Source organism: Heterodontus francisci, chromosome 31 (genome assembly GCF_036365525.1).
Source record: "Heterodontus francisci isolate sHetFra1 chromosome 31, sHetFra1.hap1, whole genome shotgun sequence".
In the NCBI taxonomy this organism is placed as follows: Eukaryota; Metazoa; Chordata; class Chondrichthyes; order Heterodontiformes; family Heterodontidae; genus Heterodontus; species Heterodontus francisci.
In genome coordinates this window covers 34663034-34678569 of record NC_090401.1, presented here as the reverse complement: position 1 = coordinate 34678569, position 15536 = coordinate 34663034, and the positions used below count along the sequence as shown (strand labels likewise).

The 15536-nt window shown below is 44.8% G+C and overlaps 1 protein-coding gene across 1 annotated transcript in view; it reads right to left on the bottom strand.

The window, feature by feature from the left end:
• Window positions 1–15297, bottom strand: part of LOC137346965 (bone morphogenetic protein 7-like) — a 69133-nt gene extending 53836 nt beyond the window's left edge. The window contains exon 1 of the mRNA XM_068010923.1: window positions 14907–15297. Coding sequence (XP_067867024.1) covers window positions 14907–15297 — 391 coding nt within the window. The remainder of the gene's footprint in view (window positions 1–14906) is intronic.
• Between the last annotated feature and the right edge of the window lie 239 nt (window positions 15298–15536).

Sequence of the window (15536 nt, the reverse complement as noted above, 5' to 3'; positions counted from 1 at the left end):
GCCATCCCTTTTAAGAGATAAGATCCCCCCCCAAGAGCTGGTGGCCAATCAGAGGGCTGGCAGCTCAGCAGGCCCAGCAGCGCTGCTGGGAGTGGTGGCCACAGCTGGTACTGCAGGAGGCCTGGAGCATGGAGGAGGCCCCGGAATTAAGGTAAGTGGGTTGGGTTTGCTCGGACCATTCAGGCAGCTCTCGGTGAGGGCGGGGTGGGTTCTTCTGAGGGCAGCGGGGACATTTTCAGTGGGGGCAGTCCTTGCCGCTGTGGGCCCTCCATGGACCACAGAGTGCCCAATCAGGAGGCCACCCAGCTGAGCCCGCAAGGAGGCCATCTACTTCTACTGGGTGGCCTCCCCACCTGAAGGGCCCCTCCCCGCCACTGGTCAAACACCAGTGCTGGTGGGAAGAGGTCCTTAAGTGGCCTTCCTCAACCTTCCCCACCCCTGGTAAAATTCCATGGCATCGGGAAAGTGAGGGGCACTCCACCCCATCTTCCCTTGCCATTTTATGCCTCCCTGTGCCCCCCTGCCTGTCCCTAGAGGGCTGGAGTGTTTGGAACATAGGGGATGATTTTCGTCTCACTACTGCTCCATATATTGGGAGGAACAGGTGACTTTGGACTGATAATTCCCAAGGCCGTCCATCAATGGGCTTTTCCTCGTGTCGTGTCTGGGTCTGTTGTATACTTATTAATAGATGTTGATTGCTATGATTAGTTAACAATTCCTTTATTGTTGTACCATGTGACTACTCAGATGGGAGAAGGCGTGGACCTTGGTCTTTTTTAGTCCAGTAATTTTGATGTTCTTAGTTAGGATGAAATTTGTAGGAAATAACTATGACTTACTGTTGGAGTTCCACCCATTCCAATTGTCTGGCGGAGCCTGGTTTAAGTAGCCAGCATTCCCGCTGGAAAGAGGAAGGGACTGAATTATAATGTTGAAATAGTGGTCAAATGATGCAGTGATTTTCATGTCAATCAGCGCTGCTACCGTTACTTCCTTAACCTGCTGACAAATCATTGTCGGGACAGTTTGAGGTGGCGGCCAATTACTCCTCGCAGTAGAATATCAAATGTCTCACAAAGACAACATTTTTTCATGGGGGATGGGTCACTGCATGTTACTCTTTATATTGAAGCTACGCCTGCTTGCAACCCTCTTACCAGACTGTAAGATTCTTTATCGGGTTCAGTGCTGTGTAACCCCTATAACAAAGAATTTGCCACTAATAACTTGAGATGTTTTTGCACATGAAACAGTAGCACTTGTTCAATGTGAGCTGCTCAGCTGTATGTAGATTAGAACCCTCGATACATTAACTGCCGATTTGATCCCATCATGGCAGGTGGCATGATGGCACTCATTGAGAATCGTCTTTTCTGTGTCTTACTAAACGGCTTCTGTTTTGTTTTTGCCCAGCCCTCCAGCTGCAATTAATGAAACAAGAGGGAGGAGGGCTTCACGCCTGCCCTGAGCATTTCAGTTGAGAAATGATCATCGTACATTTGTGTAGCTCCAGAGAAGCAGAAAGCAGGGTTGCAGTGCCCCCGTCACCGCACAGCAGGTTCCCAGTCTCAGCCTTCAGGGCATGTGCTATACCGTGCAAAGGAAAAACGTCCTCCGAGGAAAAGAAGGAAAGTCAGGAAGAAAGTCTCCTGCACAATGTTCCCCCGAGGCTGGACGGCCAAGCAGCAACTTGAAAGTTCCTGTGCAGGCCGCGCACATGCTGGCCCCTTTCAGCTACCGTGTGTTTGCGACTGTGCAAAAAATTTACAGAGCCCACGCACTGAAATGAATCTGCCACGCGCTACAAAAATAAAATTTAGACAGTACGTTGCTCCTGCGCTTCCCAAAAAAAGTGAAGAGATTTGGACACAGGCCTGACTCCTCATGTCACAAATTTTCATGGCCCAGGGAAATCAAAAAAGAGAACAACTTTTAAAATTGCAAAGAGGAACATGTAAAGATAAACTTCTAAAAAATGTTGCAAAATTCTCTCCAAATGTGCAATGATTTTCCTCTGTTTTTCACCTGTTTTTTGGGCAGCCAATACAGGCATATTGGGCACAGAGGGCAGGCATCTTGGTTGCTAGATTCTCATCTTGCTGTATTTAAATAATAGTTCTGTCAGTGTAGATTTGCCAACTCTGCTTAGATGTATTCCTAGAGTTCTCATCACATGGCCTCCCACCAGTCAAACAGCCTTTTCTCTCCACCTCCACTATTTTAATACTGATAAACAAATGTGCTCAAAGAAAATCACTAATCTTTTTAATGACCCATAATTTTCTCCAGAGTTACTTGCGGAAGTGCCCAGGAAATTAATCTTGAATTCTGGAGTGTTGGCAACCTTATGCCAGTGCTATGGGACAAGGTACTGGGGCTACTTGTGATAGGGCAGTGCTGCTCCTAAACTGAGGGCCAAAGGGACCTGGAATGCAGGTTTTTAAAAAATAGTATTTAAAGTTGTTTTTTTAAAAATTATTTTAAAGTTTTAATAATTTTTGTGAGCTTTTAAAATTTTTTTTCAAACTTTAAGTTTCTTCAAATATTTTTAAAGTACCTGTAAGAATTTTAAAATTATTGTAAGTATTATTACCATATTTTTAAGTTTAGAGGCCTGCCATAGAAACTAATGGAGTTTCCTTTGTTCCTCTGCTTTGACAGGGGAGGGGAGGATCAGTAGGGAATCCAGGCTGAAAAGACACCATATGCTTCCTCCATCAAACAAAAGCTGAGTCGTGCCAGCTGCCAGACAGCTGCAGGCACAGCTCACAAGTAAGACCTTGAGGTGACAAAGATCCAAGGCCACTTTAAATGAACTGTCCTATAACGGTCCCTTTTTTGGCAACAAGCTCTACTCAGTTGTTGGCTTCTCTGACGCTCTCCTTCCCAACTTGCACTCCTGCCATAAGGAGATCATTCTGCTATTCCTTTATACAGGCATTCTCCACCTTGCCCCAATTCATTCAGCACAACAGTGTCAGTGACAAAAATATATTGCTGATGACAAATCTGTGGCCTTTCCTATTTAGTGCCTACTCTTGGGTGTGGTTCTCAGATGGCTGACTGATAATTTGTGCAGGAGTTTTGAAAGATTGAGGTGCTCTTTTCTAGTCTTGTGTTCTCGGCCATTTTCCCTTTCAGAAGAAAGTTGAGGCATGAAGGCACGTTGTGTATCATTACATAGGTTTCAGAAAGCATTCTGCCAATATCATCGCCTTCCAATGGGACCCTGTGTACTCCTTCCAACCCAACTGAAGACTCAATTTGTGGGCTCGGTCACAGCCTCAGTCATTGTTTTGAACCACATTATTATGGACACAATGGACAGAATCTTACTACTTTTGAAAATAGTCTTCCATTGGGGACAAATGCGGGTCTCAACCCTGATGGTCTGGGAGTCTCACCCGCCTGTGCGACATTCCCAGAGGTGGCCAATCAAGAGATTGCCTCCAGAAATCCCATCCAATAAAGGATGGAGGGTGGGCTGCGCAGGCGGGAAGGCCAATGAGAACGCCTGAGGCTTTGGGCAGCCGGCAGCCCCACTGGGAGAGGTGGACGCAGCTGCTGTTGAGAATGAAAGTGTGTCTCAAGATGGATGTGCTCTCTGAAAAGTGCAAAAAAATTTAAAAGTAAACTATGGCCACAGCTGCTAGGCCATCATTCCTTCCACAGGATGTCCTGCAGCCACAGCTGTGGCCCTTTGGCACCCGCAGCTCCAGGACGGGTCGCCTCACTGCCCCCCACTCCCCCGACCCCCCCAACCCTGCCACCTGCTGGGACGCCACCTTCAATCACCTAAAGGCCATCGGCCTCAGCAAGGGGCCCATCTGCCACCAGTAGGATCCCAGCAGCTTCACCAATTTGCCCAGTAGGATCCCAGCAGCTTCACCAATTTGCCCCTAAGTGGGTGCCTAATTGCTGGTGATTAGTTACTTGCCACTGTCAGGCAGGTAGCTGATGCTGGTCTCATCCCCACCTCTGGAAAGATCACTCGGAGATGGGAATGCCTCGGGGAAACCGATGCGGAGTGGACCGTTCCGATATCTCTCTCAGTCCTGTCTCCAAAGGTTTCATAAGATTCCGCCCAACATGCCTGCCATGACCCTTTCAGCTGCGGTAGCATTACAGGATTTTCCTCTGTCAGAGGCATTCTGCCTATAGAGGGCACTAATAGTACTTGGAGCTCAGCAGGTGTCGGTAAAGAGGTTGCGCTGAAGAAAATTAGTCAGATTCTTGGCAGCATAAGAGTGACGAGTTTATATATAGCAGCTTTCATGACTTCAGGATGTCCCTAAGCGTTTTACAACCAATTTAAGATTGTCAGTAGGACTCGTAGTGTGGCACATTTGTGCGTACCGGAAGCTACATGTATTAATACACAGGACCCTGTTCTTTGCAGACAGAAAGAATATGTACAAACATTGCGCCTGTTTCAGCTGAACAAAATAATTGACAGCCATTTGCTGGTTCATTCCTCAGGGCAATGCCTTAACCAATCAGAGTCGAGCGGCCTGGTTTAAATTTCAAACAAAGCTTGGTGGTTAACTGTCAGTCACCATAAACTGGTGCATTCTCAATGGCAATGCCTCAACCAATCAAAGTTAACTTGCCAACCTGCACTCTCTTCTCATGCAGTATAAGTTGTTGTTTTCCCTTACATTGGTTATTCTTGTGGATTGTCCTGATGAGTGTAAGATGAAAAGCTTTGACTACGTGTCTCTATTTTCAGTAATGCTGGAATTAATTTCAGCTCCTTTTTCTTCTGTGAGGACATTTAGCTATTGGTAATGTTAAACAGTAATATTTCTTAAATGTACTTAATAAATAGATTTTCAATTAACATTGAAGAGGCAGATTTTCTCTTTTAAAATTGCCTGCTACAAGTCTTTCTGAAATCAGCTTTTGTGTTATACCTGAACTACCCCAAAGTTTCTTTTGATCTGAATGAATGGCTCAGCAATAATAATTCAACAATTCAATGTATCTGCCTCACAACAATGCAAAAATAATATATTCCAGAGTCAAATCCATCCCAACGCTAGAGTGGAATGTGCAAGAGCTTCACTGGATGAGCATCTTTCCATTCCTTGGCCTAACACTGAATTGAGATGAACTCCAGTGCTGTATTAGGCCTGGTTGAAACACTGCTCAGAGTCCATCAGAACACCTGGACACTTCATAAAATGAAGCACAGGCTATTTAAATGGCTTGAGAGAATGGATGCTTCTGCATGCACTCTCGATACATCTAAAATTTACTGTTCAGGAGCAGAGCCATACACACATGTAAGTGCAGAGCTGTCCATGATGCAAACAAAGATTTATCCTGTTTTTGTCCATGAGACCCACCTTTTAATCTCTCAACCCTATTCTCACTAAACTGAACACTCAATTTCCCTTTCTAGCCCCCCCCATGCTAGCTGATATTGTAAATGGTTTCTGTGCCCGTTACCATCCTGCTCCCTTTCAAATCTGTCATCACCCCCTCTTCAAAATACCCACCTGTCATTGAAAACTATCACCCCATCTCCAGCCTCCCTTTCCTCTCCACAGTCCTCAAACATGCCATCACCACCGAAATCTGTGCCCCCCTTTCCCACAATTCCAATGCTTGAAACTCTCCAATTAGGTTTCCACCCCTGCCAGAGCACCAGAAAAGTTCTAATTACAGCCACAAATGACATCCTGTGACTGTGGTGCTCTATCCTTTCTCAGTCATCTCAACCTCTCTGCAGCCTTTGAAACAGTTGACTACACCATCCTCCTCCATCACCTGTCCTCCATTGTCCAGCCAGGTAGGACTGCTATCATCTGGTGCCATTCTTATTTAACCAGCTGTAGCCAGGGAATCTGCTGCAATAACTTCCCTTCCCACTCCTGCACCGTTCCCTCTGGTGTCCCACAAGGTGTCCTATTGCTCATTTACATTGACCCTCAGCTATATCGACCAAAATCACAGGGCAGGATTTCAATTCCAGGGTCGGAACCTTGACGTCACAATAGCTTCCTGACCCCCCCCCCCACACCACTGAGGCAATGCGCATGCGATGCAAGTTTAATTTGCAAAACACTTAATTGACCCAGAGTCACGTTTGCTGTCCAATTAGTGTCTGCAGATGTGGGAGGAGGTGGGACACAATCAGCAGCGGGCCCAATTTAAAGGGCAGGTGGCAGCAATTGCTGAGGTTGCTGTTCGTCCAAAAAATGGAAGGAGCAGCAGAGCAGAGGGCAGTGGGTAGGGAAGCCCCTTTGCCAGGGCAGCCCACACTGCCCACCCCACCCCCCCCCCCACTCTTTTTCTGACATCTCACTTAAGGTGCTGCTGGAGGCGTTGACTGAGCGAAGCAACATCCTGTTCCCTGCCAGTGGCAACAGAAAGCTTGCAAGGCTCACCAAGAGAGCAAGGCTGGAGGTAGCTCACAAGGTCAGGAGCAGAGGATTGGTGAGGAGGAACTGGGTGCAGTACCGGACGCTTTTCAATGGCCTTCTCAGGTCTGGAAAGGTGAGTCCAGAGACAGTTCCAGATGGCATGCCTCCTGTTCAGCAATCACCAGAGTACAAAAGAAAGGGGCATCCTGCTCCTGATCATGGGAGAGATGTACGCTCGGTAGCATTGATGACCCTTAATCATAGATCAGAACCCTAATGCTCTTGGACAGGAGGTTGGAGTGCTGACCCCAGCAGCGTATGCACCTGGAAAGCTGCCAGTGGTGAGGGAGAGAGGCACTGTACTAATGGTATTTTTCTTCACCTTGCAGTTGAATGCCAGGGAGAACGAGAGGGCACGCCTGGATGGCAGGGTGCCTCCGTTCACATTGCTCACGTACTTTGAGGAGCTGGTCCTTATGTGGCCAGAACATTGAGCCACAGGGAAGCTGGGGACAGAGAAACAGGAATCCAAAACAGGGTGAAAACATCTCAACATGTGTAGGTTCAGAGGTGCACAGGGCCAGCTGCAGAGGAGCAGGAGTCCACGCTATGACAACAAGTTCCTGAGGAGTCAGAGGAGGAAGACACCTCAGAACCTGCACCTTACTAGCGCACTCTCCACCAGTGCAGATACCTTGGTGGGTCTTCCCATGTTTCTTAAGTGGGTAGCACAGGGTAAAGCGATCATCACGTCAGAGCTGGAGGATTCGGGAGAGACAGAGTCGGCTGTGACCAGTCCCCCTTGGAGGATGGAAGACAGGTATAGCCTTGCTCAGCAGGGTAGAGATGCAGAGCCTCGTGAGGAATGAAACAGGTGGCTCTAGCAGGAGAATCAGTGTGAGATGTGTGCCCACATGTTGGAGTTACCTGAGGCCGTGTGGAGTTATGGGATAAGAATGGAGGAGTCTATTCATGTCATGTGCTCCACAATGTCTTTGAGTACATGAGCTCCTCCATTGAGAGAGTGGCCAACCTCATGGTGAGCCATATGTGGCATCACTCAGAGTGGATGCAGGAGCAGTGTACTGACATGCACAGGATGCATTCCAGACTCAGCATTGACCAGTGGCACAAATGGCAGAGGGACATTGAGTGTAAGCCAGCTGTGCCTCAGCTAGTGGTCCCCTCCAGCCATCAAGGGTGTATGAAAGGGCTGAGGAGGTGACAGATGGTGAGGAGGGGGCCACCCCTGAAGGGGCACTGTCATCATCATCCGCCCCCATGGCCCTTCCAACAGGTGAAGCATCTGTGGAGTTCTGCCCTACGGAGGTGCCCCCCCCACCCCGGGCACCACTACACCGAGGCCGACCGCCAAGGGCATCGCAGTCCCAGACAGGCACTAATAAGCAGTCTGTCTCCACCTCATCCTCAGCTGCAGGGGGAGGCACTCATTGGAGTAGCTGTTAGCAGAGGCCATTGTGTCGGTAATGTCATTTTGTGTGTTTCTGATGTAAATAATAGTGAAATGTTATGCAATAAAGCACTGGGAAAGTTGTTGCACCACGGCTGACTTGTGTTTCTCCATTTCATTTTGTTGAAACACAGGAGAATGGGAAGTGATGGTTGGCAGAGCGATGGAAGATGCTGGAAGGATTGTCATAGAGAGATACAGCACTAAAACAGGCCCTTCGGCCCACCAAGTCTGTGCCGACCAACAACCACCCACTTATACTAATCCTACATTAATCTCATATTCCCTTACATCCCCACCTTCCTTCAATTCTCCGACCTCCTACCTACACTAGGGGCAATTTATAATAGCCAATTTACCTATCAACCTGCAAGTCTTTGGTGTGGGAGGAAACAAAAGCACATTACGGAAACCCACATGGTCACAGGGAGAACTTGCAAACTTCGCACAGGCAGTACCCAGAACCGAACCCATGTCACTGGAGCTGTGAGGCTGCAGTGCTAACCACTGCGCCACTGTGCCACGCAATTGTGTAGATAGGGGGTCTGCAACCTTCCTGCCCCTTCTTTCTCACCCCTTCTACCCTGTTGTCCAGGGGTCTGCCTCTGCTCCGGCAGATGCTGTTCCCCATCACTGGTTGGAGCAAGCTCGGAGAAGCTTGATCCCATTTCCTCTAATTCCCTTCCTTCGTTGGCAATGGAATGTGGAGTTTTCCTGAATCCATCCCCCCATCTTCTGCTTGTCATGAACCCGTGAGACCCGTTAGCAGAAGGACCCATTTCCACCCCACCTCCCAATCCTGGCCCCCCCCCCAAAATGGCCTTGTTAAGAGTGCAGAGATATGAAGGATAATTCTTCTCACTGAGCACAGCTGGTTGCCTGTGAATGTGGGCCTTCTCTGAGCCTTCTTCAATGCTTCCTCTTGCTTCTGTCTCACCATTCCAGCTCGCTCCCTGCTCTATCACCGCCTCCTCCCCCTATTGTGGTTCTGACCTTAGAAAGAAAATCCTAAAGTGGCCCTTTAGTGAGCTGACAACAAGCTCGTTAATAGGCTTAAGTGGCCATTTGCACAGAGCAGGCCTCTTCCTGCTCCCGACATTACCTTTTAAACTCGGACATGCCAATTTTGCATTGGGAAACTGGCACGCTGACCTGAGGGGTGGGTTTAAGTGAAGACCTTTCCCACTCTTACAAATGAATAAATACCTAGCCCACAGTGTCAGAATCCACACATACCCAGCTCTATCTCACCACCACCTATCTCAACCCCTGCATTACCTCTGTATTATCAGGCTGCTTGTCTGACATCCTGTACTGGATAAGCAGAAATTTACTCCAATTAAAGATGAGGAAAACCAAAGGTATTGTCTTTGGTCCCCATCACTAACTCTATTCTTTAGCCACTGATTCTCTCTCTCTCCCTGGCGTCTGTCTCAAGCTGAATCTCTGCGTACTATTTGACCCTGGGCTAAGCTGCCATTCCCATATCATCTCCATCACTAAGATTGCCTAATTCCACCTCCATAATATCTCAATTTTGAGAATATTATATTCCTGAACTGTAATGCAGCAATGCCATGAGCAGGAACCGTAGGTAAAATTGAAGCACCATCCAAACTGAGCCCTGTATTTGGAGTTATACTAAAATCTCTCTTGGGGAAATGTTTGTAATTAGGTACACCCATTAGAAATGGTCTATTACCCTCAAAGCATATCTCTGACTGCACAGTCTGTTAATGGTGAAGGTAGGTGCTAGACTCTCACTTCATTGGTTCGGATCCCTCATCAATTTTAATACAAAACTATGTTTTATTTCCTCAGAAATTACAGTGGCAAAGTTAGAAACAGGAGAAGGCCCTTCAGCAACAATTTGCATTTATATAGCACCTTTAAAACAGTAAAATGTCAGAGGAGCTTTATCAAACAAAATTTGACACCAAGCCACATAAGGATAGTGGGATAGGTGACTAAAAGCTTGGCTAAAGAGGTAGGTTTTAAGCAGCATCTTAAAGAATGAGAAGGTGAGAAGCAAAGAGGTATAGGGAGGGAATCCCAATGTTTTAGGGCCTAGGCAGCTGAAGGCTCGGTGGAGCGATGAAAATCGGGGATGTGCAAGAGGCCAGAATTGGAAGATCAATGAATCAAAGGTCATCCTTCTGTGTAAATGAAAGAACGGTTTGTGGTTCAGCCTGTACTATCATGTTTCAGCAGGCTGATAATTTTCTTTTGCTCCAGTTTATGATTGCTCACTACTATCCCCGAGTGATACTTTCCCCGGTTGGGAGAGTTGGTTGTGGGCCAGGCTCTCCTAATGTTATCCTGTTCCAGTTGCTAGGAGGTGAGCAACATGGTCCTATGAGAAAGGGTAGAGAGTCAGAAAAGCACCCGACTTCCTGCTCAGTATCTCCTTCCTGGGAGGTCACAGAGCAGGGAATTGTGGGTATGCATCTGTGTCCATGGCAGGGCTTTGTTCCATATTTACATAGCTGCTGTGACACAATCACCGAGAGCATCATGACCTAATGGTTTGGAATTGGGTTTCTCTGCTTTAAAGAGGAAATAGAATTACTTTTTCAATATGGCCACCCAAGGTCCAGTAAGTATTACAAGCAGAACCAGTTTGTGCTTCATCTAGAGTCATAGAGAGATACAGCTCCGAAACAGGCTCTTCGGCCTACCGAGTCCACGCTGACCATCAACCACCCATTTATACTACTCCTATCAACCTGCAAGTCTTTGGCTGTGGTAGGAAACCGGAGCACCCGACGGAAACCCACGCGGTCACAGGGAGAACTTGCAAACTCCACACAGGCAGTACCCAGAACTGAACCCGGGTCGCTGGAGCTGTGAGGCTGTGGTGCTAATCACTGCACCATTCCTAATAATCTGAAATGATTTTGAAAACATTATTCTGTGCCCTACTCCTGGAAATGATGATCAAATTTCACAAGACATTGCTGTGTGGCCTTAATTGAAAAATTAACACCAGTCATTAACATGCAGCCATCTTTTACAGTTAATTCTTTATGATACAAAATTGAAGAAGTGACTACACTTAAAGTCAAGCAACTCAGCGCTCAAAGCACAGCAGAGAAAGCAGAGATTGCTAGATTATTACATAGTTACACTTTCTGACTTCTCATCTTAAATCTATTAAAAAATTAACCTGTTTACAATGATTGCGAGGAAAAGAGGATTATCTGATTCTCATGGCTTTGCAAGTCTGGAATACTGGAATGTTTCAACATCAGTAATGTGTATTGTGCAAAGATTCAGCGAAATGAATAGTCAGGGATGTCATTCAGAGGTGCATGCCTGACATCGTGAATTGTTTTGGATGGTGCTACCTGAGTACAAAAGTACAAATTTACACCTTATTAAGGCTCTAAGTGTGTACGAGCCACTCTCTTGTCAAAGTAGTGAAGGGATCAGTTTGTAGATCACAATCTATAGACTATAGATAATTACAAGCAGAACATTCACTAAAAGGAACTTTAACTCTGCACCTACAACTTGTCCATATCCAGACCTCAGACAAAGGGTTTTCAAAAAAGACCAGAGCACATTGTGGGCAGTGAACTAAGTTATGATAAGGTGGCATTATTTAATGTGCTGTATTTGGAGCAGACAGGCAAGTGTAAGATAGGGCTGAGAATGTGAGATAGTCACAGAAAGAAATAAGAATGAAACTTCTCATGTACATGTAATTGTTTCCTGCAGCTTACAGCTTGAATCTTTCCAATCAGGTTTCCTCCCCAGCACAGATCTGAAACAGTCCTTAAAGTCACAAATAACATCCTCTATGACTATGGCCATGGTGCACTCTCACTCCTCATCTGCCCTGATCTCTCTCTAGCCCTCGATAAGATCAATCACACAATCTACCTCCAACACCTCTCCTCCATCATTCAGTTGAGTTGGACTGCCCTCACTTACTTCCTCTCTTAAGTATTCAATCATAGTCAGTAATGTCTACTCTTCTTGTCCTCACACTGTTACTTCTGGAGTTCCTCAAGAGCCCTCCTCTTACTCATTTACATACTTCCCCTTGGCAACATCAGCCTGACATAGGGTCAGGTTCTACATGTCTGTTGATAACACTGAGCTCTACCTCTCAATGCTTCCACTGCTTGTCTTACGACATCCATCCCTGCATGAACTGCAATTTCTGTCAGTTAGACACAGAGAAGCCTGAAGTTATCATCTTTGGCCCCTGCCACAAACTCTGTACCCTTGCCACTAATTCCGTTCCCTCCCCAGTCACTGACTAATTCTAAACCAGACTGTTTACAACCTCGGCATCCAATTTGCAACCCCAAGTCCTCTGTATGGCTGAGACCATCTGATTCCACCTCCCTTAACATTGCCTGTCTTTGTCTCTGCCTTAGCCCATCTGCTGACATAACCCTCATCCATACCTTTGTCAGTTCAAGGAAACCTAAAAATAAGTCAAGGGGAGGAACTTAATGGATTTAATGTAAATAAAATAATGGTAAAGAAGAAATAAATAGGGCTTAAGAGAGGGACCAATCTCCAGGACATGATTACTTCCAATCCAGGGTATTAAAAGAAATAGGTGAAGAAATTGCAGTTCCTTAGTGGCTCAAATTTATAAATCTCATCTTGGCGCTGAAATCTCTTCGCCCTCGCCTCTCCCTAACTTTGTAACCTTTACCAGAACTACAACCTTCCGAGAACTCCGTGTTCCGAGAACTCCATGTTCCGAGAACTCTGGCCTCTTCTGCATCTTTAAATCCATTTACACCACCATTTGTTGCTGTTCCTTCAGTTGTCCAGGCCCTAAGCTCTGACATTCCCTCCTATTTAGCCTCTCAATGCTACTCTTCTCTTTTAAGAACTTCTTTAATACCAACCTCTTTGACCAATCTGTTAGTCATCCTTCCCAAAATCTCCTTTTTTGGCTTGGTAATGACATTTCTGTTGTTACATTTCTGTGCAGCACCTTGGGATATTTTTCTACATTAAAGGGACTCTATAAATGCAAGTTGATGGCCCAGAATATTTGTCAAAATAATGATGAGGCTAATGGGGCTCGCTATTATTTTTACATAAGTGGTAGTGCAACTTCAGGCAAGAGGCAGATGTAGGGTTAAACTAAAAAATCCAGACGGTTGTGCCGTTCATCTGTTAGTTTCATGAAAACAGCATCTTGCTGTCTGCCTCACTACAGAAATGCACAGTCTGGCGTGAATTTGCTTTATTCGCCTTGTAGATATGAACTAAACTCGGCACATAATGTTAATTCAAGTCATCTCAAGTCCTTTAACAACATGATAAGTGTTAATTGCCGCCAGTTAACCTAACTCTGAAAATTAACTATTACATGTGGGGAATCCCATTGCTTCAGTCTTCAATTGATGGAGATATTTAAAAAGTAAGATGTTTAATTTAATTTTTTTTTAAACTTTTCCTTTCTGTCACTTCTCTCTGTCTTAATCCAATCTTTCTTTCCCTTTCTATTTCTCCTCCTGTACCTGATGTGACATTGAATTCACCCGCTCTAATTTACACTTTTCACTTCTTGCAATATTAATTTCATAATCCTTCATTCCGGCTAGTTGGGGTGATACAGTTGCTTTCTCTATTCACTCAGGTCCCTGATGTCCTTCTCCCCTCACTGTGACATTATTAGCTTGCACTTTCAATAAGTTGCCACACAAAATTTTAGAAACCTAAACATGCGAGATTAAGTCTAACTAATGGCGTTGCCATTAGATGCCCTGCCAGAGCAAATTATGGCCCATTGTTGTGGTATGCTTGAACATTGTACTTAACTTCATGTTATATAAATGGAGAAATGCAATAAATAAACATTTCATTTGGATGGGACATGCTTTGGGGCCAAGACACTTCATGCTTTAGAATTTCAGAACTTTCTGAGACTTTTTAAAACTATATGGCAATACTTAAATTTATAATGTATTTTTTCCAGTGATTTTAGTGGATTTATGATACTATAAATTATCTACATTTTCTTACATAAAGAATTTATAGCACAGAAGCACAGAAGCCATACATTTATCCTTCACAGTTAGGAAAGTGTTAAGGTTGGGCCTGGATTTTGTCCTGTGTTGATAAAATCAGGACCATTCAGGCCCCTAACCTAAATTAATTATCCTGTAACTCCTACAAAGGTTTCTTAAATTGGTGGTGAGCTGCATTAGGTACTGGAGCAAATCACAAATATTAATCTTATATCAATGCAACATCTCCGTTTTTAGTATATTAGTAGCCATTGCAAAGAATGTATTTTTGGCATATAGGTAACTATTGGATTCCCGTAGGATACATTTATGTCATCTGGAGGTTTATTTTATAAGGATTATGTGGAATGCCCAAGATAGAGACTGTAGTAATAAACTTCTGTTAATCTAATAAAATTGGAATCACAAACTCTAATAAACCCATTTCTTAAAAATAAATAAAAGGTCTGTTCCCCAGTCACAGTTAGTAGCTGCACATAAGAGATACACATTGTTAAAGGAAATTTATATATGGGCATGCGAGACCATTGTTGACCTTTATTTTGAAATCTTTTATCATATTCAAACACATAGATGAATGTCCTCAGATCACCATTAAATTAACTGTTACAGATAAGCTTTCAGATGTCATTGCACAGATGGAAACATCGAATATACAGTGTCAGCCGTACATCAGTGCCTACTTACCCTGCACATCAGACATTTTTTTTTTAACTCTGCATTGACTGAATTCAGCAAAACTTCACCGGACTAATACATCTGTGCCATATTTCACTTCTGTTATGTTTGCAGTTATACGGTACCTGCTATCAAACCTAAATACTGAGAGATTACTTCCACCAGTTGGTCTCGCATTGTTTGCTGAAATGCAAAGCACCATCGACAAAGTGACTTCATGCCCAGGTTATACTACAGATTGAACACCAATGAGAAGCCAAACTCTGTAGTGTAACTGGCCTATAAGAGGTCTTGGCAGAGGACCATGTCTGCATTCAACCCATTAAAAGTATTTAGATTGTACAAATGTAATACACAATTACTCTTTCTTTTCAAACTTACCTACATTAACAAAGCTCATAATGGTATCTGCTTGACTGAGAAAGGTGTCTTCCAAGGGTCTCTGAGTGCTTTGGAACACATGAAAAGGCAATGAAGCCCCTTGCCACCTGTCTGACTCTTCATTGGCCACAGTGCGATAAAGATCCAGCATGAAGACTGGGGCAGACGATGAGCGTTTGACAGAGAGTAAAGGTTTGGGACGCCGAGGTAAGCCCAGAATAGACAAGATCTCTTTCTGCATCTCTCGCCTCTCCCTGCTGTTCAGCCTCCGATGGATAAAGCTTGAATGAGGCTGCTGCTTCACCAAGCTCCCGTTAACTAAATCCAGAAACATTCCCGATAAGCAGATCAGAAGAAATACTGTCTTGTCACATCTCTGCACTCCAGCCATAACCAATAATTTCTGTTCTTTGATTGATTTTATCTTGTTATTGATAGAAAAACTCAGTACTTTGAAAAGTATCAAAAATTCCTCCAAAATTCTTCACAAGCATGTAATTAGATATTAAGATTCTGAAGATGAAAAATATCTGCTGCAATTAAAATACAAACCTTTATAGCGGAAAAGGAATTGCAAGAGACTTTAAAAAAAGGTGCTGCAAGTTTAGTGCAGCTCTTTGATAACCATGG